Below are 16,545 nucleotides of genomic sequence, written 5' to 3'. Positions count from 1 at the left end.
CCTTGTTTGGTCATATCAGTGAGGCACAGTGAGGCACAGCTTGACGTTTACCATGCAAATTTAGGTCTACCCTTTCCAATTTAGGAAGACTCGCTTTTGCACAGCACAAAAAATAACAGATTGAACGCCTGAACTAATCTTAAACCACTGGTAATTACTCTGGGTTGTATTCGAGTACACTGATATTTAGATCATTTGTGCCATTACAGAAACAGATTAACAATATGATTATCACTCTTGGCCTGGCATTTCATATTGGGGAAGGAGCTAGGTTGGTTTGCATAGGGTTGCTCCAGGCCTAAGGTGGCACAGTGGGCAGCAGTTGAGATTAAATCAAGCATTTCAACCATCACTTTTTTTTACATCTTTAAGTGGGACCCATATAGACATCTCCACAACCCCACCACAGAAAGCGCAGCACTACCAGTGCAGACTTCAATGAATCATGACACTGCAAGGGAATTACAAAATGCAGTTTTAGTCTGCTGTCCACAGGAAGATATAAACCAAAGTCTTGATTCTGGAATAGTTCTGTCTGCAGCAGGTCAGGAGTGTGGTGTACAGACATGGGAGAATAGTAGAGCAGGATTGTGGCTAACCAAGACTGCTCTGTTTAGGGAAAGAAACGTTTGAAAATGTCTGGGTTGATTAACAGAACTGCAAAACTAGAGTTTTTTTAGACAGACCCAGTACCAGAATGAAAGGAGAACATGTGGGCCTAGAGTACATTCAATATTGAAAGAAAACTCTCCAGTCAACCTTTTACTTTAACATTTAAGTTAGTTACACCAACTCAGGCTAAGCTTTAAATTCAAGAAGACTATTATGCAATGTTTTTCTTATCAGTGAAGTTTTAAAGAATGAAACATTCATCTAAGCTTTGCAGACGCACAAAAACCAATTGAAAAACATTTATTAAGACTACCTCATCATGGGGCTTCTAGGAAACTAACAATATACACACATTTACCATAGGGGGGTAGCATTATAAAAACAAGAAGCAATTTAGTAAACACCATTTATTTTCCTGAGTTCACATTCTTACCCAATTACATAGTCATAGAGGATCATATGGCCAAGTAACCAGACTCAATATTTAGGTCACAAGAACCAAATAATTGTTAACCAATTTTGTTGGAGATTTTACCTCATAGTGGAACTGGGGTTATGAACATTGTCGTCATCTTCATCATCGTAATCATCCTCATCATCTGAGTATTGCTGTGTGGATAGAGAAACCCTAGACCGGCCCACTCCTGCTGCAAGGTCTTCCTCTTCCTGCCAAAACCAAACTTGATTTTAGCTGGTGACTACTGGGTCAAATAAAATAGCAAAACATTTTGACGGAAGGCGAACAAGAATGCTGGTTACAAGCCCTGAATGATTTGCGGCAGCACCGTCTTAGCTGGATAAAAGTGCAGTTCATTAAAAAAAAAAAAAGAACCTTGAGAGAATTATACCAATACCCTAATTGCGCATCAATACAGTTCTTACTAGCTTAAAATGGTTTTAAATTATTCTAAAGATTTCACCAGCTTCTTCCAAGTCTCATCTAACTGTAAAATTACTTATGGCCAAAAGTTCACTAGTACCCCAAGTGCCCATTTCATGGCAGACCTTTTGTTTTTCAATACTGGTAAAACAATGGTGCAAGTCTTAGGATATAACCATTTCTTATTTTGGCATTCATTTCCACATGCTTCGGAATACCTTTCAGACCATACCCACTCTTATCCTCTCCCCAGCTGCTCCAGCCTCAGCCATCTCCCAAATACACTTTCTCGCCTTCTATATCATCTATCCATCCACTTCTCTTATTCCATCTCCACTCCATCTACTCGTCATCATCCTACTTTGTCACCAAAGTCATTCAACTCCTTCACTACTCAATGACCCTCACCTCTGCCTACATTTTCTACCCATCATTTTCTACTCCTCCACCCACACTTTTGTTTCTCATTTTCGTTCTGAGTCCTACATCTCTCCCACCCATTCTCTCAGCAGCTCTTTTACACCAACACCACGCCAGAACCTACCTGAAAGCAGCGAGGGGGTCCACGGACGCCGTTTCCACCGCCAGAGAGTCAAACAAGGCATTCCATCGCGCCGCCGCCCCGGGACCACAGTTCCCGGAAGCCTCAGCGGCGGCGCGCATCAGTGACCTCACACCAGCGCCCGGAGGCGCTTAAACCGGAGCAGAGGTCGGCGGAGCTTGGGGACCACGCCAGAACCTACCTGAAAGCAGCGAGGGGGTCCACGGACGCCGTTTCCACCGCCAGAGAGTCAAACAAGGCATTCCATCGCGCCGCCGCCCCGGGACCACAGTTCCCGGAAGCCTCAGCGGCGGCGCGCATCAGTGACCTCACACCAGCGCCCGGAGGCGCTTAAACCGGAGCAGAGGTCCGCTCCGCGGGACGCGAGCGGGACGCCCGGGGCGAAGCCCGGGCAAAGGGCGGGCCCTCTGAGGCCCTCTGAGGTCAACAGTGGTCGGGCGGGCCACCCCACCAACATTTCTCAATAAGGTTAGTCTTCCAATAGGTTGTCTACAATGGCTGATTGTACCGCTACAAGTAATAATGTTGACATCCTTACCCAGGACGCAGAGTCCCCTGTAACACTGCTAACATCGTTTGAGGCATTGATAGACACTGCATTCAACGAGATTGTTGAGACTGAAAGGAGATTTTCAATGGGTCCAATGAGCATTAACCAACTACATGCCACCAGCAGTCTCAATGGCAATGGCAATACCCATATAAATCCTGAAATAATTGTTGTAAAACCCTCACATCCCGTTGTTGAAGTACCAATTGTCTTAGACGATGATGACACTGTCACGTACATAGCACCAGAAGTGACTCTTGGCCATGCCCCAGTAATAACATCTACAGAGGCTGCTAACAAGGTATCTGATAAAGTTGCAGCCAAGAGAAAGAGGGGCCCTGCTAAAATAACCCACAACAAACGGAAGCAGCCACTAAGGACTGTTAACCAACCAACCCCACAAAGTATGTGGAATAAGGGGAAGAGACAGAAGTTGGTCCAACATATAGTACCCATACAGGATCAACCGCATCTGGGTGACGTGGTCGTTATAAATAACGAGGGGTCAAATTATATATCTATTTCCACCCAGACTGAGTCCCCCCACGGAACTGACAAATCCAGTCACTATTCCAAGTCAGAGGGGAACCTTATTGAGACTATTGCAGATACAATTTTTAAAAATTTGGAAGGTCAAATGATCAAACAATTTAATAATATTTTTAAAAGACTTGATAAATTGGAGAATATAATTAAAAACGAGGATGCAAAGAGAAAAGGTATAGCGAACTTGGACAAAATGAGAGTAGAACGTCTGCTAAAAGACCTTGAATCCACTACCCGTGTCCCCACTACAGGTGACCATGGCAACATCAGGACAGTGGAACAACAAGCCATTACTAATCCAGCACAGACTGCTACACCTAAGGTGACTAAAAGTAAGGGCATAACAGGTAGTAATCCGTCTGATTGTCAAACCAACACCCCCTTACCCCCATGTAATCCTACACATGGACATGTCACTTCGTCCAAATCCTCTGTCTCCGCTAACGATGTAAGCGGATCATCAATTAATCTTACTAAAAAGAGTAATGCAGCGAAGCACACCACCTTAGCACAGAAGGGTCCTGTTAACCCCAGCCAGCACGACAAAAAGATCACGCATGAGGACAATAGGCCTATCAAACATCAAGGCCCGGCCCTACATCTTCCACCTGAGGCTTGTCCGTATGTTTTAGTTCTGGCTGGTATCCCACCGCTCAAGGAAGGTCAAGGAGAATCATGGGTTCAACTTCACAATAAGTGTATAGACTGGTTAACAAAGCACAAGGGAGTGGGTTATGATATTTCAAAAGAAATCATAACCACACGGCGAGTAACCTGGGTCGGTCCCCTTTACAAAAATATCAATGGGGACTGTATTGTAATTAACTTTAGAAACCCGGGCACTGCAAAATTCCTGTTGAACTACAATCCTGGTCGTCATGGCCCATCTACTGTGGTGACCCCACTACCATTAAAATATTTTTACCGTCCTCCCCACAAGATGATGCAACCCCCCCCCAGTTTTTCCCTTACAGAATAGGTTTGGAATATTCCAGGACCTGGACACATTGGACTGACTGCCCTCTGAAAGCACCGAACCACTTCCCGTGTGCTTTGAGGCAGCACAGTTAGAGGAATCATCCTCAGAGGCGGCCCTGTTAACACTGGAGATTTCTCCACCCAGCCCACTATGCGTTCAACAGGGGCATGTTACACCTAAATCCGCCTCAAGTACTAACCAGGGTCCCTGTTTGAGGAATAATAAAAACAATAACCTAACAATTCTCAGTTGGAACATTGCGGGCCTGAAGTCCAAGATGGGAATTCCTTCATGGAGGGACTGCGTCAATTGTTATGACATATTGATGTTCCAAGAAACTTGGTGTGTTGAGGACCTATTGTTTGAGGGGTATAGTTGCCACAACAGGACTGCCCCGGTCCCTTTGGCTGGTCGTCCTAGTGGTGGATTGTCCATTTGGATAAAAATTTCTGCTGAAGCTAAAATTGACGAACTACAAACAAATTGTCCTAGTTTCATGGCACTCTCGTATACCCAGAGGATAAAACTGTGTTTAATCAATTTCTATAACAATGATTTTTTGTCCCAACCTAACCCAAATTTTATTCTCTTATTTGATTTTATTAATGAAATTATGGATGGACAGGTACACGGGAAATTTGATGGCATATGTTTAGGGGGAGATTTTAATGCACATGTACATCCAAGAAATCCCCCATGCAAAAGAGGTATAGAACTGTTAGATTTTCTTGCTACTAGCGAACTTGTTAATTGCATGGAACATGCAGGTATGGAAAACCATGCATCCCCATTCCCCACCTTTATCGGACATGGGGGTGGTACAACGATTGATTATGTTTTCGTTTCACACACCGTCGCAAAGGCATTAATAAGGGCAGAAGTAGTGTGTGAAATTCACAGTGATCATTACCCAATTGCCATCCATTTATCATTACCGAAGGGTAAGTGTCCAAGACGTGAAATAGGCGCAAGGGGTCTGGAAGTCTCGACAGATAAGTTGAGGGTAATCTGGAAGGGAGTAGACAATAAGGGAATCCTGGCAGGAGTATGTAAAAAATATCCAACTTTGATCAAAGATTGTCTCACCACAGAGGACCATGGGATCAACGTGGTTAAAGCGTTCTCTGAACTCTGCACCATAATTAAAGGCGAAATTTCCAGACCAGCCTCTAGTAAGGCTGAGGAAACGCCTAGATGGTTTGATGCCCCATGCTCAAAAGCAAACAGGATGCTTAGAGCTGCCTTAAAAGCTGAACCGCGGGACATACTGCGGGTAAAGCTGCTCAGAGCAGAGTACAAGCGTGCTTTACGCACCAGATCAAATGATTTACTGAAAACCCACTGGGATTCCCTGGCACGATCTGCTGACCTAAAAGATACCACTGGGTTTTGGAAGGAGGTAAAGGAAATAAGATCTATCGGTTCTAATTTGACCGAAATTAACTGTAACATTACTGGTCCTACCTGGGTTGCACATTTTGGTAAAATCTACGCAACACCAGATAATCCTCCTCTGTTGTTACCCCCTCCACACCCAATGTCTATTTCCATATCTGAGGTATTTGATGCTATTTTAGAAAGCGCCGGGAATAAAGCGCCCGGATCCGATGGGCTCTCCATAGACCAATTAAAATGTGAGCCAGATTTTTGGGCCCCATTGCTATGCAATGTTTTTAACAATTTAACCGAAGGGGAGATCCCGGAAACATGGTCACGTAGCATTATTGTTCCCATCTTTAAAAAGGGCGACAGGCTGGATCCTGGGTGTTACCGCCCAATCTCCTTAATAGATAATACCTTAAAAGTTTTGGGACGGATCTTATTTAAAAGGATAAGAACTTGGACTGATGAGAATAACATCCTACATCCTAGCCAGTTTGGGTTCCGCAGTAGTGTCGGAACGGTGGAACAATGCTTGAATCTGAACCTGATCATGGGAAAATATAATATTGCAAAGAAATCCCCTTTATACTTTGGTTTTATGGATTTGAGCTCGGCTTTTGATTTTGTTAACCGCTCCCGGCTTTGGTCTACCCTTCTTGAATACGGTTTAGATGACCATCTGGTAAATTTTTTAGCTTTTTTACATCGTGATCTTAAAGCTTGTGTACGTGTGAATCAAATGGGTGAAGTTTCTGATGATATTAGCATTGGTAGGGGGGTCAGACAAGGGTGTGTGCTGGCCCCTCTCCTGTTTATTTTGTACATCAATAAGCTAAGCGGCACTTTGAGCACCCTAACTAGTGATGTGCCCTACATTAATGGAGCCCCTATACCCACCCTTCTTTACGCAGACGATGCGGTCCTGATGGGCCGCACTCCGAAGGCACTGCGTATTTTAATTTCAGGGTTTGTCCTTTTTATGGCCGATTTAGGCCTAACAACTAATTTTAAAAAATCATTGATCATGAGCTGTGGCCCAAAAAATCACAAAATTCCCCAGATTATTTCAGGGTCAAATGTTTTAAAAAGCAACAGCACTTTTCCCTATCTAGGGCTCCTATTTTCAAATAGTGGTACGTGGCATGCCCATGTTTCTTATGCCAGGAATAAGTTGGGCAAGGCCATTAATTGTGTAACCTCCTTGAGACAACCCAACCAAGCTGATGTAATAACTCCCCTGGTTAAGATATATCAAACCCAATGTATGCCAACCGGCACTTACGGCGCTGAGGTTTGGGGATATACCAACTGCTCCCCTATTCAAATAGAAGAAAATAGATTTTGTCGTAAGGTATTGGGGGGGGTTATCTGTTCTCCAAACTATGTATGTCATAACGAACTAAATATTCCTTACATAGAGGATTTTGTGAGATCAAGACCAGCATTATTCTGGATAAAGATATGGAACAACACGGCTGCTACATTGACCCGTGAAATTATTTTGGACTGCCTAAAGTGTGATAGGGGACACCATATACCATGGCTGAAATCAGTAAAAGAGTGCCTTGCAAGTGTGGGTTTGGCTTCTCTGTTCACATCACCAAACCTAATAAATCGCTCCCATAAGACCATCATTTTAAGGGCATTGTATGATTTATATAGTGAAGAGCGGGACAGAAAGAACCAGACTAAATGCACGGTTGTAAAATATTTGGCCTACTCTGAACCACACATTAAAAAACCTGGCCCACCGTACAGATATTTGCGTTTGCATCTTGGTAGATGGGTAAGGGGTTTACTGTTTCGTTTCCGAGATGGGAGTATAGTTAATCTACTGAACTTCCCGCTGGGATACAATAAACACCTCGAAACCTTAAACTGCCCCTGTAACCCCGACATGAAGCAAAGTCTTATGCATTTCTTGTTCTTTTGTGGTTTTTATAAAAAACTCACTGTACATTATCTTATGCCCTATTGCAAGAAAAACGGATTGACTAATTTTAAATTGGCCCTTCGGTCTTTCCAGGTATTGGGATCAGATGAAGTCATTTTTAGGATGAGCTGTTTTCTCAAAGCTGCTGTCAGATCGAGAATCACCCTTAATATTGATGCATAATTATCGCACACTGCACTTTCTATTTTGCACTTTCTTGATAAAATTTTTTTTAAATCCACCTCTTTTTATCTTTTTGTACTATAAAAAATTTTGTGTAAATAGATATTATAACAATGTGATGCCCATTCTTTTTTAACAATGGTTTTAAAATTGTGTTTTTAAACAGTGTTTTTTAAATAATACTGTAAGATATTCTCTTCTTTTAAAAAACTTAAAAATCCATCATTAGGAAGGGACACATCTGGTATAGTTGTGAAATTGTAAATGGATTCTGATTTTGATTGTGCTCGTTTGTCCTCGGACTATTCTCCAATTGTAACTATTGAATTGAATGTTTTTAAAATGTTTTTTGTTTGTACTTTTATGGATGTTTTTTATTCCGAATAAAGATCGTTTGACTTGACTACACCAACACCTACATTGCTGCCAATACCCTTCTCCCCAACTTTCTCTACTCACTATACTCTGATCAGAAGCATCGTCTCCCTGCCATCATCAAACCACCTAGACCTAGTCATCTCTGCATTTATCTTACCAAACATTGGTTACCTATCCCTTAAAAAGTGTAACCATTCGCTCCACTGAATGGAACAGCCACCATAGAACAACTTTAGCACTCTTTCCAAATATCCTTTGAGTCCGACTCTATGACTATATTCATTCTGTTGTGTTTTTTACAAGATCCTAAAAACTTTCAGACGCTCCCTATTGAATAGGCTACAATCCTTCTCCAATGTCCACCTAGAAATCCAAAAGAGAAAGCTCCTCAACTGTCAACCTGCCCCATTCATGTTGTCTTAACACACAGACCCTCTTTGGAAAGTCAGTATCCAATGAGAAAGGCAGAACATTTGACTTATTTGAAAAATATGCTAACCACAAACCTCTGATCACTGTGTCAAATTTCACTCCTCACAACTTCTGCAAAAAGATATAAGTTCAAACACTGCACTCTGCGTTCTTAATCCTTCCCCTCTCTAGATCTACTATTGCTAACTGAAACCTGATTAAGGACTTTTTGTAAGCCACCTTTGACTATTCCATAACTATTGTACTATTCCATAACTCGCCTGGTGTTTTAAAGTAAGATTGGGGTGATGCTGCAGTGATACATAAAATATCCATTAGCTGGAAACACCGTTAATCAGCTTTTTTCTCCACCTTCCAGTGCCTTGTGCTAGAACTCGAGTCCACTGACCCCACTTAGGTCACTGGTGACAATCCTGGGTGACTGTAACCTCCACCTAGAAGATCTCAGCAACTCTGCCTATTCTACCTTCATACTCATTAATGACCTTTGTAAGATGCCTATGCATCAAAAAGGCACCTTTATCAATGTCATTATTTACAAGCAGGGTTTTCGATCACTTTATAACCAAAGTGTAGTAAACTGATTGAATCATTTGCAGATGACGAAATTAATTCTGAGGGCCAAACAGGCAGTGAGCTAACATAAAGCCCTCAATATGATTCCATTCAAAATAGATTTAAAAATCTCTTGATATTTCCACAAACAACATGTGTTCCTCCATTACTGCTCAGCTGGGCACGAAACGTCATAAACGTGCCCTTTGAACTCCAAAAATCAAAATCATTGATCTCAAACCCCTTCCCTGGACCAGCAGTCCTCACACTCCTCTTTGCCAAAAATCTATATCTTGATACAATTTCAAGAAAACCTCTCAATCTAAAACTCCTCTTATATGAGTGATTGCAATCCTGTGTCCTGGGTTTCAAAAACCATACCCACCCCAAATATGGTTAAGTCACATCTCTCCTGAAAAAAAAAATATACCTCAGCGGCCCCCTTCGATTTAAACACATTTTTACTCATTACTGGCTTACCATTGTGAGAAGCTGGGTTTCTGTTGCAGTACGCCCCCCCGCCCCCACACACACACACTTTTTGTCAGACTAGTGATGCACTTAGACTTGATGTGCCCTGTGTCTCTGCCAACCAGATTCCCAGGCATGTGTTCTCTCCCCAAAACTAACCCAATTGGCATCTCTGGCCACATTTCAGCCCCTGGTAAATGATACCACAGGTACCCAGGGCACTGTGACCAGGAAAGACCTCTAAAGGCTGCAGCACTTCTTGTTCCACCTTTAGAGGCCCTGCACCTTTACACACACACACACACACACGCAGGCTGCGAGTTTAGGTGCAGAACAGAGTGAAGAGTCGACATGGCACACATTCCTGTGTGCCATGCCTATAACCCACTGCCCTAACATAGATCAGTCACCCCTCTAGTTGGGTGCCCTACATCAGTGGTGAGGATACAGGTGCATGAGCCTGTGCCCCTGCAGTGTCTAAGTCCATTCTTAAAAATTGTAAGTGCAGTGCTGCCATTAAGAGTATATGGTGCTGGGAGTTTTTCATTATGAACTCCACAGCCCCATAATGGCTACACTGAAAACTGGGGAGTTTTGTATCAAACTTCTCAGCACATTAAACCCACACTAATGCCAGTTGGGATTTAATGAAAAATGCATAGAGAGGGCATCTTAGAGATGCCCCCTGAAAAACAACCAGGCTCCGGTGGGTTCCCTGACTGGTACACACCAGCTTGCCACCACAAGACTGGTTTCTGAACCCCTAGGGTGGGAGCCTTCACTCCCTGAGCCCAGAAACAAAGCCTTTCCTGGGTGGAGGTGTTCATACCTCCCCCAAGCTAGGAAGAGCCATCTGTGGAAGGGGACTTTCAAAGGCCTTGCAGCCTTTGTAATACGACCCCCCGGCCTCTCCACCTCTCCTGCTATCAGGAGCAGGCCCCCTTCTGGTCTCCCCTCCTTTTCAGCGGGAAGACAGGCGGGAAAAACTAGCCAGCCCAGGTGGTGTGCCCACCTCTGCTAACTCCACCCCTTAGGTGGGGAGGCGAGGTGAAGCCCTCTCTTCAGTGCCAGCCATTTTTCCGAATGGCCTGCACTCCCCAATCAGGATTAGGGATTGTGCTCACTCCCCACGTGGGGTGAGAACACCAAGGGTTAGTCACCCTAAGGCCCATTGGCTACTGACCTCGAGACCCCTAAAACGCCCCATAAATACATTATTTAGGGGGTAGCCTTGAACCAAGAAAGCAGATTCCCACAACCTAAGAAGAAAAAGAAAGTAAGAAGACGCCCAGCAGAGGAGACTGCAGAGAACAACTGACCTGGCCCCAGCCCTACCGGCCCGTCTGCAGTTTCCAGAGATCCTGCGCCAAAAATCGTCTTGTCCTTAAGCTGGCAACCACCAGAAACCCTGGGAGGACTGACTGCCTTCAACAAAGACCGGATCTCCTGTGAACAGCAGCTCTGTCCAGAAGAAACACCAAAGAAAGACTCTGAGCCTGATGAGGAAAAAGAAACCCAAAGCCTGGAACCACCACTGCACCTGTCGCCTACGGTCCGACTTAAAGTGGCCCACCAGTCCCAGCGATGTCCCCCAGCGTTCCAGAGTCCACCATGGTTGCCCCAGTCAGGACTCCCCTACGTCGCCTGCAGTCTCTGCAGGGAAACACCCCAGCCGCCAGTGGCCCGGTAAGGTGAAATCCGACATTAAAAGATACCCCTGCATCCAGTCGCCCTGCGCCCTGGAGAAGAGAACCCGAGGTGCACCTACGTCCCCAAGCCCTCCAATTTACCTGCCCAGCTGTTGGTTCCTCCTAGAGGTCTTCCTGGACTGAGCCTGCAGTTGAAAACCAAAACCGAAAATCCCCCTTGAAAACAGGGCACCCGACACCAAACCAGCACCCAGCACCCTGCATCCAGCCACTCCTGCGCCGCTGCAAGTGTACCTTTTGTGCTAAACAGGATCCCCTTTTGCACTGAGGTTAACACTAGGAGTTTGACTCCCACAACCAAGCTGCCTGCTCGTCAGCAGCCAACAACCGGAGGACCCCTAGCCCCCATTGGATAACATTGGGCCTCAGCACTCTGCACCCGGCCGCCCTAGTGCAGCTGATGGTGTAACAAGAGTGCATCCCTGACCCTGGGGGACCCCTGAGTCTACCCCCAGAACCTCAACTCCCACTACCAAATACTTATTTTAAAATCGATAACACTATTTTCCTCCATAGGATAACATTGACTGTTTTTCTTGGAAAAGTTTTAGTGTGGAGTTTGAAAACCTAAAGAAATTCTTTAAAATTGTACTAGTTAACAAAAATGATTTTACTTACCTGTTTCCAGGAAATGTCCTAGAGTAGTATCCAGGTATACTACTCTGTATATGAAAGGTTATCCCAAAAGTAACTTACCTGTAATCTTACTGAACATCCTATACAAAGTATATGTACTGTATTTAATAAGCATTGCATTTCTCAGAAACAATACTGTAAGTCAAAACAAAGTGCATTTACAATTGCAATCCAAACTGCGATAAAAACTGTATATTTACTGCAAAGTACTTATCACTTGCCTGTGCCAGGCGTGCTTGGTTCTAGGAAATACAATAACTGAAAGAATATTTTTATACAAAAACAATTGCTCTGAAGTTCAGTCTTTGAGTGTGTGAATTAATTTGCTGACTGTGTACAACAAGTGCTTAACACTGTCCTTGGATACTGCTGTACGGCTCGCCCACACTGTCACAAATAGAGAGTGAGGTGCTTTCTAACTTTACCTCTGCCTACCTTTGGGGTTCAACTGGACTCTGTGCAGACTATATCTCACTTAGGTATAGTATAAACAGAGCCAGCTTCCTACAACCACTGCTTGCTAAATTATTGGAAAGCTATATGAATACCTAATTCAAACATTTAATTGGAGAGGATGTCCTCCTCAATGATTTCCAGCCACCATTTCAGATCTGGCTGCAGCACTGAGACTTAAAGGCTTTCTTTAGTTGTCTCTTTTCCTTCTACAGTAACTCTTACTCCTTTCCAAAGAGCGCCTCACTGTTCTAGTCTCTCCCTACTCTGTTAACTTAAACCTTGGCCCTAAAGGTGCTCTCTTTCGCTCTTTCCGCACAACCCATCACAAATATCCTGAAGATATGCAACCCGAGTTTCTTCTCTCCTACTGAGATCCCTATCCTAGACTTCACTGTTTGACAACTCATCTCCATCTCAAACTCAACCCTTGAACTGTATTTCTTCTCTCTCCCTCAATCTTTTACTCCTGCAAACTCTTGGATTGACTACTTTTGCCATATTATTTATAAAAATATCTTTTTATTAGCATTTAAGATATCAGAAACAGTACAACAAACAGAACTTTGCCTGATGGAGGGGGAGACAGAGGGACCGGAGGAGCACAGGAAGAGGGGGGCAACCACAGCATTAATCATAGCACGACAATGAATATTACACATTTTACGGTCTCATTCACTGCATGTCAAATCAAAAGAGCAAACCAAAAGAAGCATAGAGAGCCACTAGGGGCAACCTGATCTCCCCTGCACCCTCTTATAGAGGAATGCAACCTTTGAACCTAGCCTAGGATCAAAACATAGAGAGTTCTTCATGTATAGGTGTGAGTACAGCCAGGAACAAGGCATGCCACAGCAGAGTCCCACTCATGATGTTGGGGTGATGAAAGGAGGACACTTATGTCCATGATTACCACCTGGTCGACTATCTCTCAGTTCCAAAGAGGAAGAGTCCTTTTGTAGCAAAAAGGAGAGAAAAGGTTCCCATACGTCCTTAGGGCATGAGCATGTAGGCATCAGCTCCTATAAATTAGATAGTTGCTCCCGACAGTATGCTACATCCTGTAGCCATGACTTAATAGTCGGAGCAGGTTTCTGACCCTAGTGCATGGCCACCCCTCGCTTGGCCTGGAGAAGCAACATGGCAATGAGTGGGTGGACGCCACCCGACCCGTCCTTGACATAACCCAGCAGGTTCAACAGAGGAATGTGGGTTTAGGGGGTAGATGTCCTGTGATAGTATGGATTGTCAAAAACACCTCCACCCAGAAGGCTGCCACTTTCAGGCAGTACCACGAGAGAAGCATGAACGACAGCTGAGGTGAAGCACATCTAAAGCATTGTGAGTCATTGACGAGTCCCATTTTGAAAAGCTGCAAGGGGGTTAGTAGAGGCGATGAAGTACTGTAAAATGTATTAAATGTAACCTGTAGTTTGGAGAAAGTGACTGCCTCTGACTGCAACAGAATGACCACTGGGTAAGGGGGGGGGGGGCGTAGCAGCTTCTCACTGCACGCCTGCCACAGCCACTCTGGGTTCTGCACAGGACTGCACAGTATTTTTAAAGGAGAGTAAACCATTTACATGGCGAGGCAGTGGTGAGCATGTGTTCTAATGTAGGGCGCTGTGGCGGGAGGGGAGTAAGAAACGTATCATGTAATGGGCAGCAGGTGGCTCCGAGTTGGTAATAAAATAGAGGGTCACTTAACGTGGGAGTCGGCAATGTTGTTGACTCAAAGGGCGGAACAAAGTGGTCACCCTAGTGCAAGTCCAAATAAGATATGAGGTTGCAGCTACGCGCCCACCCTCTGGCACCCCTGTCCTGCAATGGTGGAATGTGAGGGTTGTTGCCCAAGGGAATGGAGGGGGCATAGAGGCATGGTAGTCTTGCCCTCTTTCTCAAACACTCTTATGTCCATCATACACTCTCAGTGGTGTCTATGTCCGCCCTCCGTGACCTGTAGGGTGCGTAAAATACCGTGTCAGAGGCCGCCCAGTCTGTCTATATAGTAATGTGGGGCTGGAAGGGTGTTGAGTGGATCAAATAGTGTGGAAATTAGTCTGGCGCACATAAGGCATATAATAGCATGTCAGGTGCTCCCAAAAACACCTGAGGAGATCCCACGACACACAAAGTTGTTTACCTGCCCAGACCCGGGTAATCAAGGCAGTCTTTAAGCGATTGGAAAACTGTGCCGAAATTGGAATTAGTATGTTGAATAAGAGGTTGAAAAACTTAGGCAGGACATTCATCTTTGCAATGACTATGAGTCCCGATAGGGACAGAGACAGCTTAGACCACACCGTAAGTCTACATTCCAACCATGCACAGGAGTAGTTGGCACGCCAGAGTGCCTCAGGATCCCAGCTGAGCCAAATGCCCAGGTATCTCACCAGGTCAGTTGCACATTTTAGAGGGCATTCTGAAGGGAATGGTTTTGTTTTTTCTGTGAGAGGAAATGTGACAGACTTGGGCCAATTAATCTGCATACCGGAATAACCGCCAAAATGCACCTCTTTTCACTTATGGGGTTGAGGTTTTCCTGCGGGTTGCAGATGTGAAGTGTGATATCATCAGCATATAGCAAGACTACAAGACCCCCTTGCTGTGAAGCCAGTACCCCAATGCACTTGATGTTGCCTGCGTTTCGCTGCCAGTACCTTCATCGCTATCGCAAAAAGGATGGGCGACAGTGGGCAGCCCTGTTGTGTTAAGTGTGAGATTCGAAAAAGGTCTGATAGTAGCATATTAAGTCATACTCACGTGGTAGGAAGAGTCTAGAGGAACTGTATTTTTTTAATTAAAGGATGACTGCGGCCAGGGCAGGCAAGCAAAGGTAAAAGGCATGCCCATTCTTGGGTAACGAATGCCTTTTGTGGTGTTGAGCAACGCAGCTATTGCGGAGACTTGGGGATCAAGGTGGTGCATGACTGCACAGAGGTTATGTAACAATGAACGGCCTAGGATGAAGTCAGATTAGTGAGACCGAACAATGTGGGGCAAAAGTGGCAGTAATATATTCCCCAGGATCTTAGCAAAGATTTTAGTATCTACATTTGTCAAGGAAAGCGGTCTATAAGTTTCACACTGGGAGGCCGATTTGCATGGCTTGAGAAGTGTTCCAATAACTGCCTTTATGAGCGAGGGGGAAGGGAGACCTTAACAGTGGAGTCGTCAAACATTGCCAAAAGATGCAGCGCTAGCACTCAGGCAAATTCCTTGTAGAAGATGGCAGTAGTGCCTGCTAACCCAGGAGCCCTGGGCTTGAACTTGAAATATCTGTTCGGTAGTCATGGGCGAGTCGAAGTAGGCTTGATGTGCCGGGTCTAGCCACAACTGGAGAGTATCAAGGTACGCGGTCAACTAGGACATGCCAAGGACAGGGGTGGTGGTGGTGGGGAGAGAGAGGGGGAGGGAGGGAAGAGAGAGAGAGCGGGGGAGGGAGGGAAGAGAGAGAGGGAGAGAGAGAGAGCAAGAGGGAGGGAGGGAAGAGAGAGAGCGCGAGAGGGAGGGAAGAGAGAGAGAGAGAGCGAGAGCGAGAGAGGAGGAGGAGGGAGGGTATTGTTCACTGTAAAAAGAGGTTACAGGTTCTTGCTAGGAAGCCTGTCGGGTTGAACAAACAGATAGGTGCTAGGCTTGCGATGCTCGGGGACATAGGGACACTTGGGGTCCTCTTTTGCACGGCCCGGAGGCGACTGGTGCAGAGGTGTCTTCAGGCGTCAGGTTCTCTTACCTGGAGCATTTGCTGTCAAGGGGGCCTGCAAGCAGAGGCTGCAGGCGACGTCGGTGAGTCCACGAGGGGTGAGACCACGATGGACTCCAGGTCTGGAGAGCTGGGGAAACTTTGTTGGCACCGTTGGCTCACTTACCGTTGGCTCACTTTAACTTGGGCCAGAGGCGACGGGTGCAGTGGTTGGTTTGGGTGTCGGAGAATGGCTGTTCCAGAGGCCTCATAGTCTTCTTTTTGGAGTTCTTTGGAACAGGGTTGCTGTTCACAGGAGGGGTTTGTCTTTATTGAAGGCAGGCAGTCCTCCCAGGTTTTCGAGGCGCACAGCTGCAGAAGGAGTCATCTGCGGAGCAGGTTCGACAGAGAACGGCAGACAGGACAGCAGGGCTGGGGCCAAGTCAGGTGTTCTCTTCAGTCTTTTGCGGCTTTTCGGGTCCTTCTTGTTCGTAGGTCGTTAGGATCTGCTGCTCTGGTGTCAGGGACTCCCCTAAATACTGGATGATGGGACATTAGAGGAGTGTAGGGTAGTAGTCAATGGCTACTGACCTTTGGGGAC

At 45.3% G+C, this 16,545-nt stretch overlaps 1 protein-coding gene across 1 annotated transcript in view; it reads right to left on the bottom strand.

Moving 5' to 3' along the window:
- BAP1 (BRCA1 associated deubiquitinase 1) overlaps nt 1-16,545 on the bottom strand; it is a 270,726-nt gene that overhangs the window by 91,863 nt on the left and 162,318 nt on the right. Inside the window, exon 12 of the mRNA XM_086938734.1 lies at nt 1,148-1,278. Coding sequence (XP_086794860.1) covers nt 1,148-1,278 — 131 coding nt within the window. The remainder of the gene's footprint in view (nt 1-1,147; nt 1,279-16,545) is intronic.

Source organism: Lissotriton vulgaris, chromosome 9 (assembly GCF_964263255.1).
Source record: "Lissotriton vulgaris chromosome 9, aLisVul1.2, whole genome shotgun sequence".
Taxonomy (NCBI): Eukaryota; Metazoa; Chordata; class Amphibia; order Caudata; family Salamandridae; genus Lissotriton; species Lissotriton vulgaris.
Note: the sequence above shows the minus strand (reverse complement) of the source record. Positions and strands in the feature narration are given on the sequence as shown.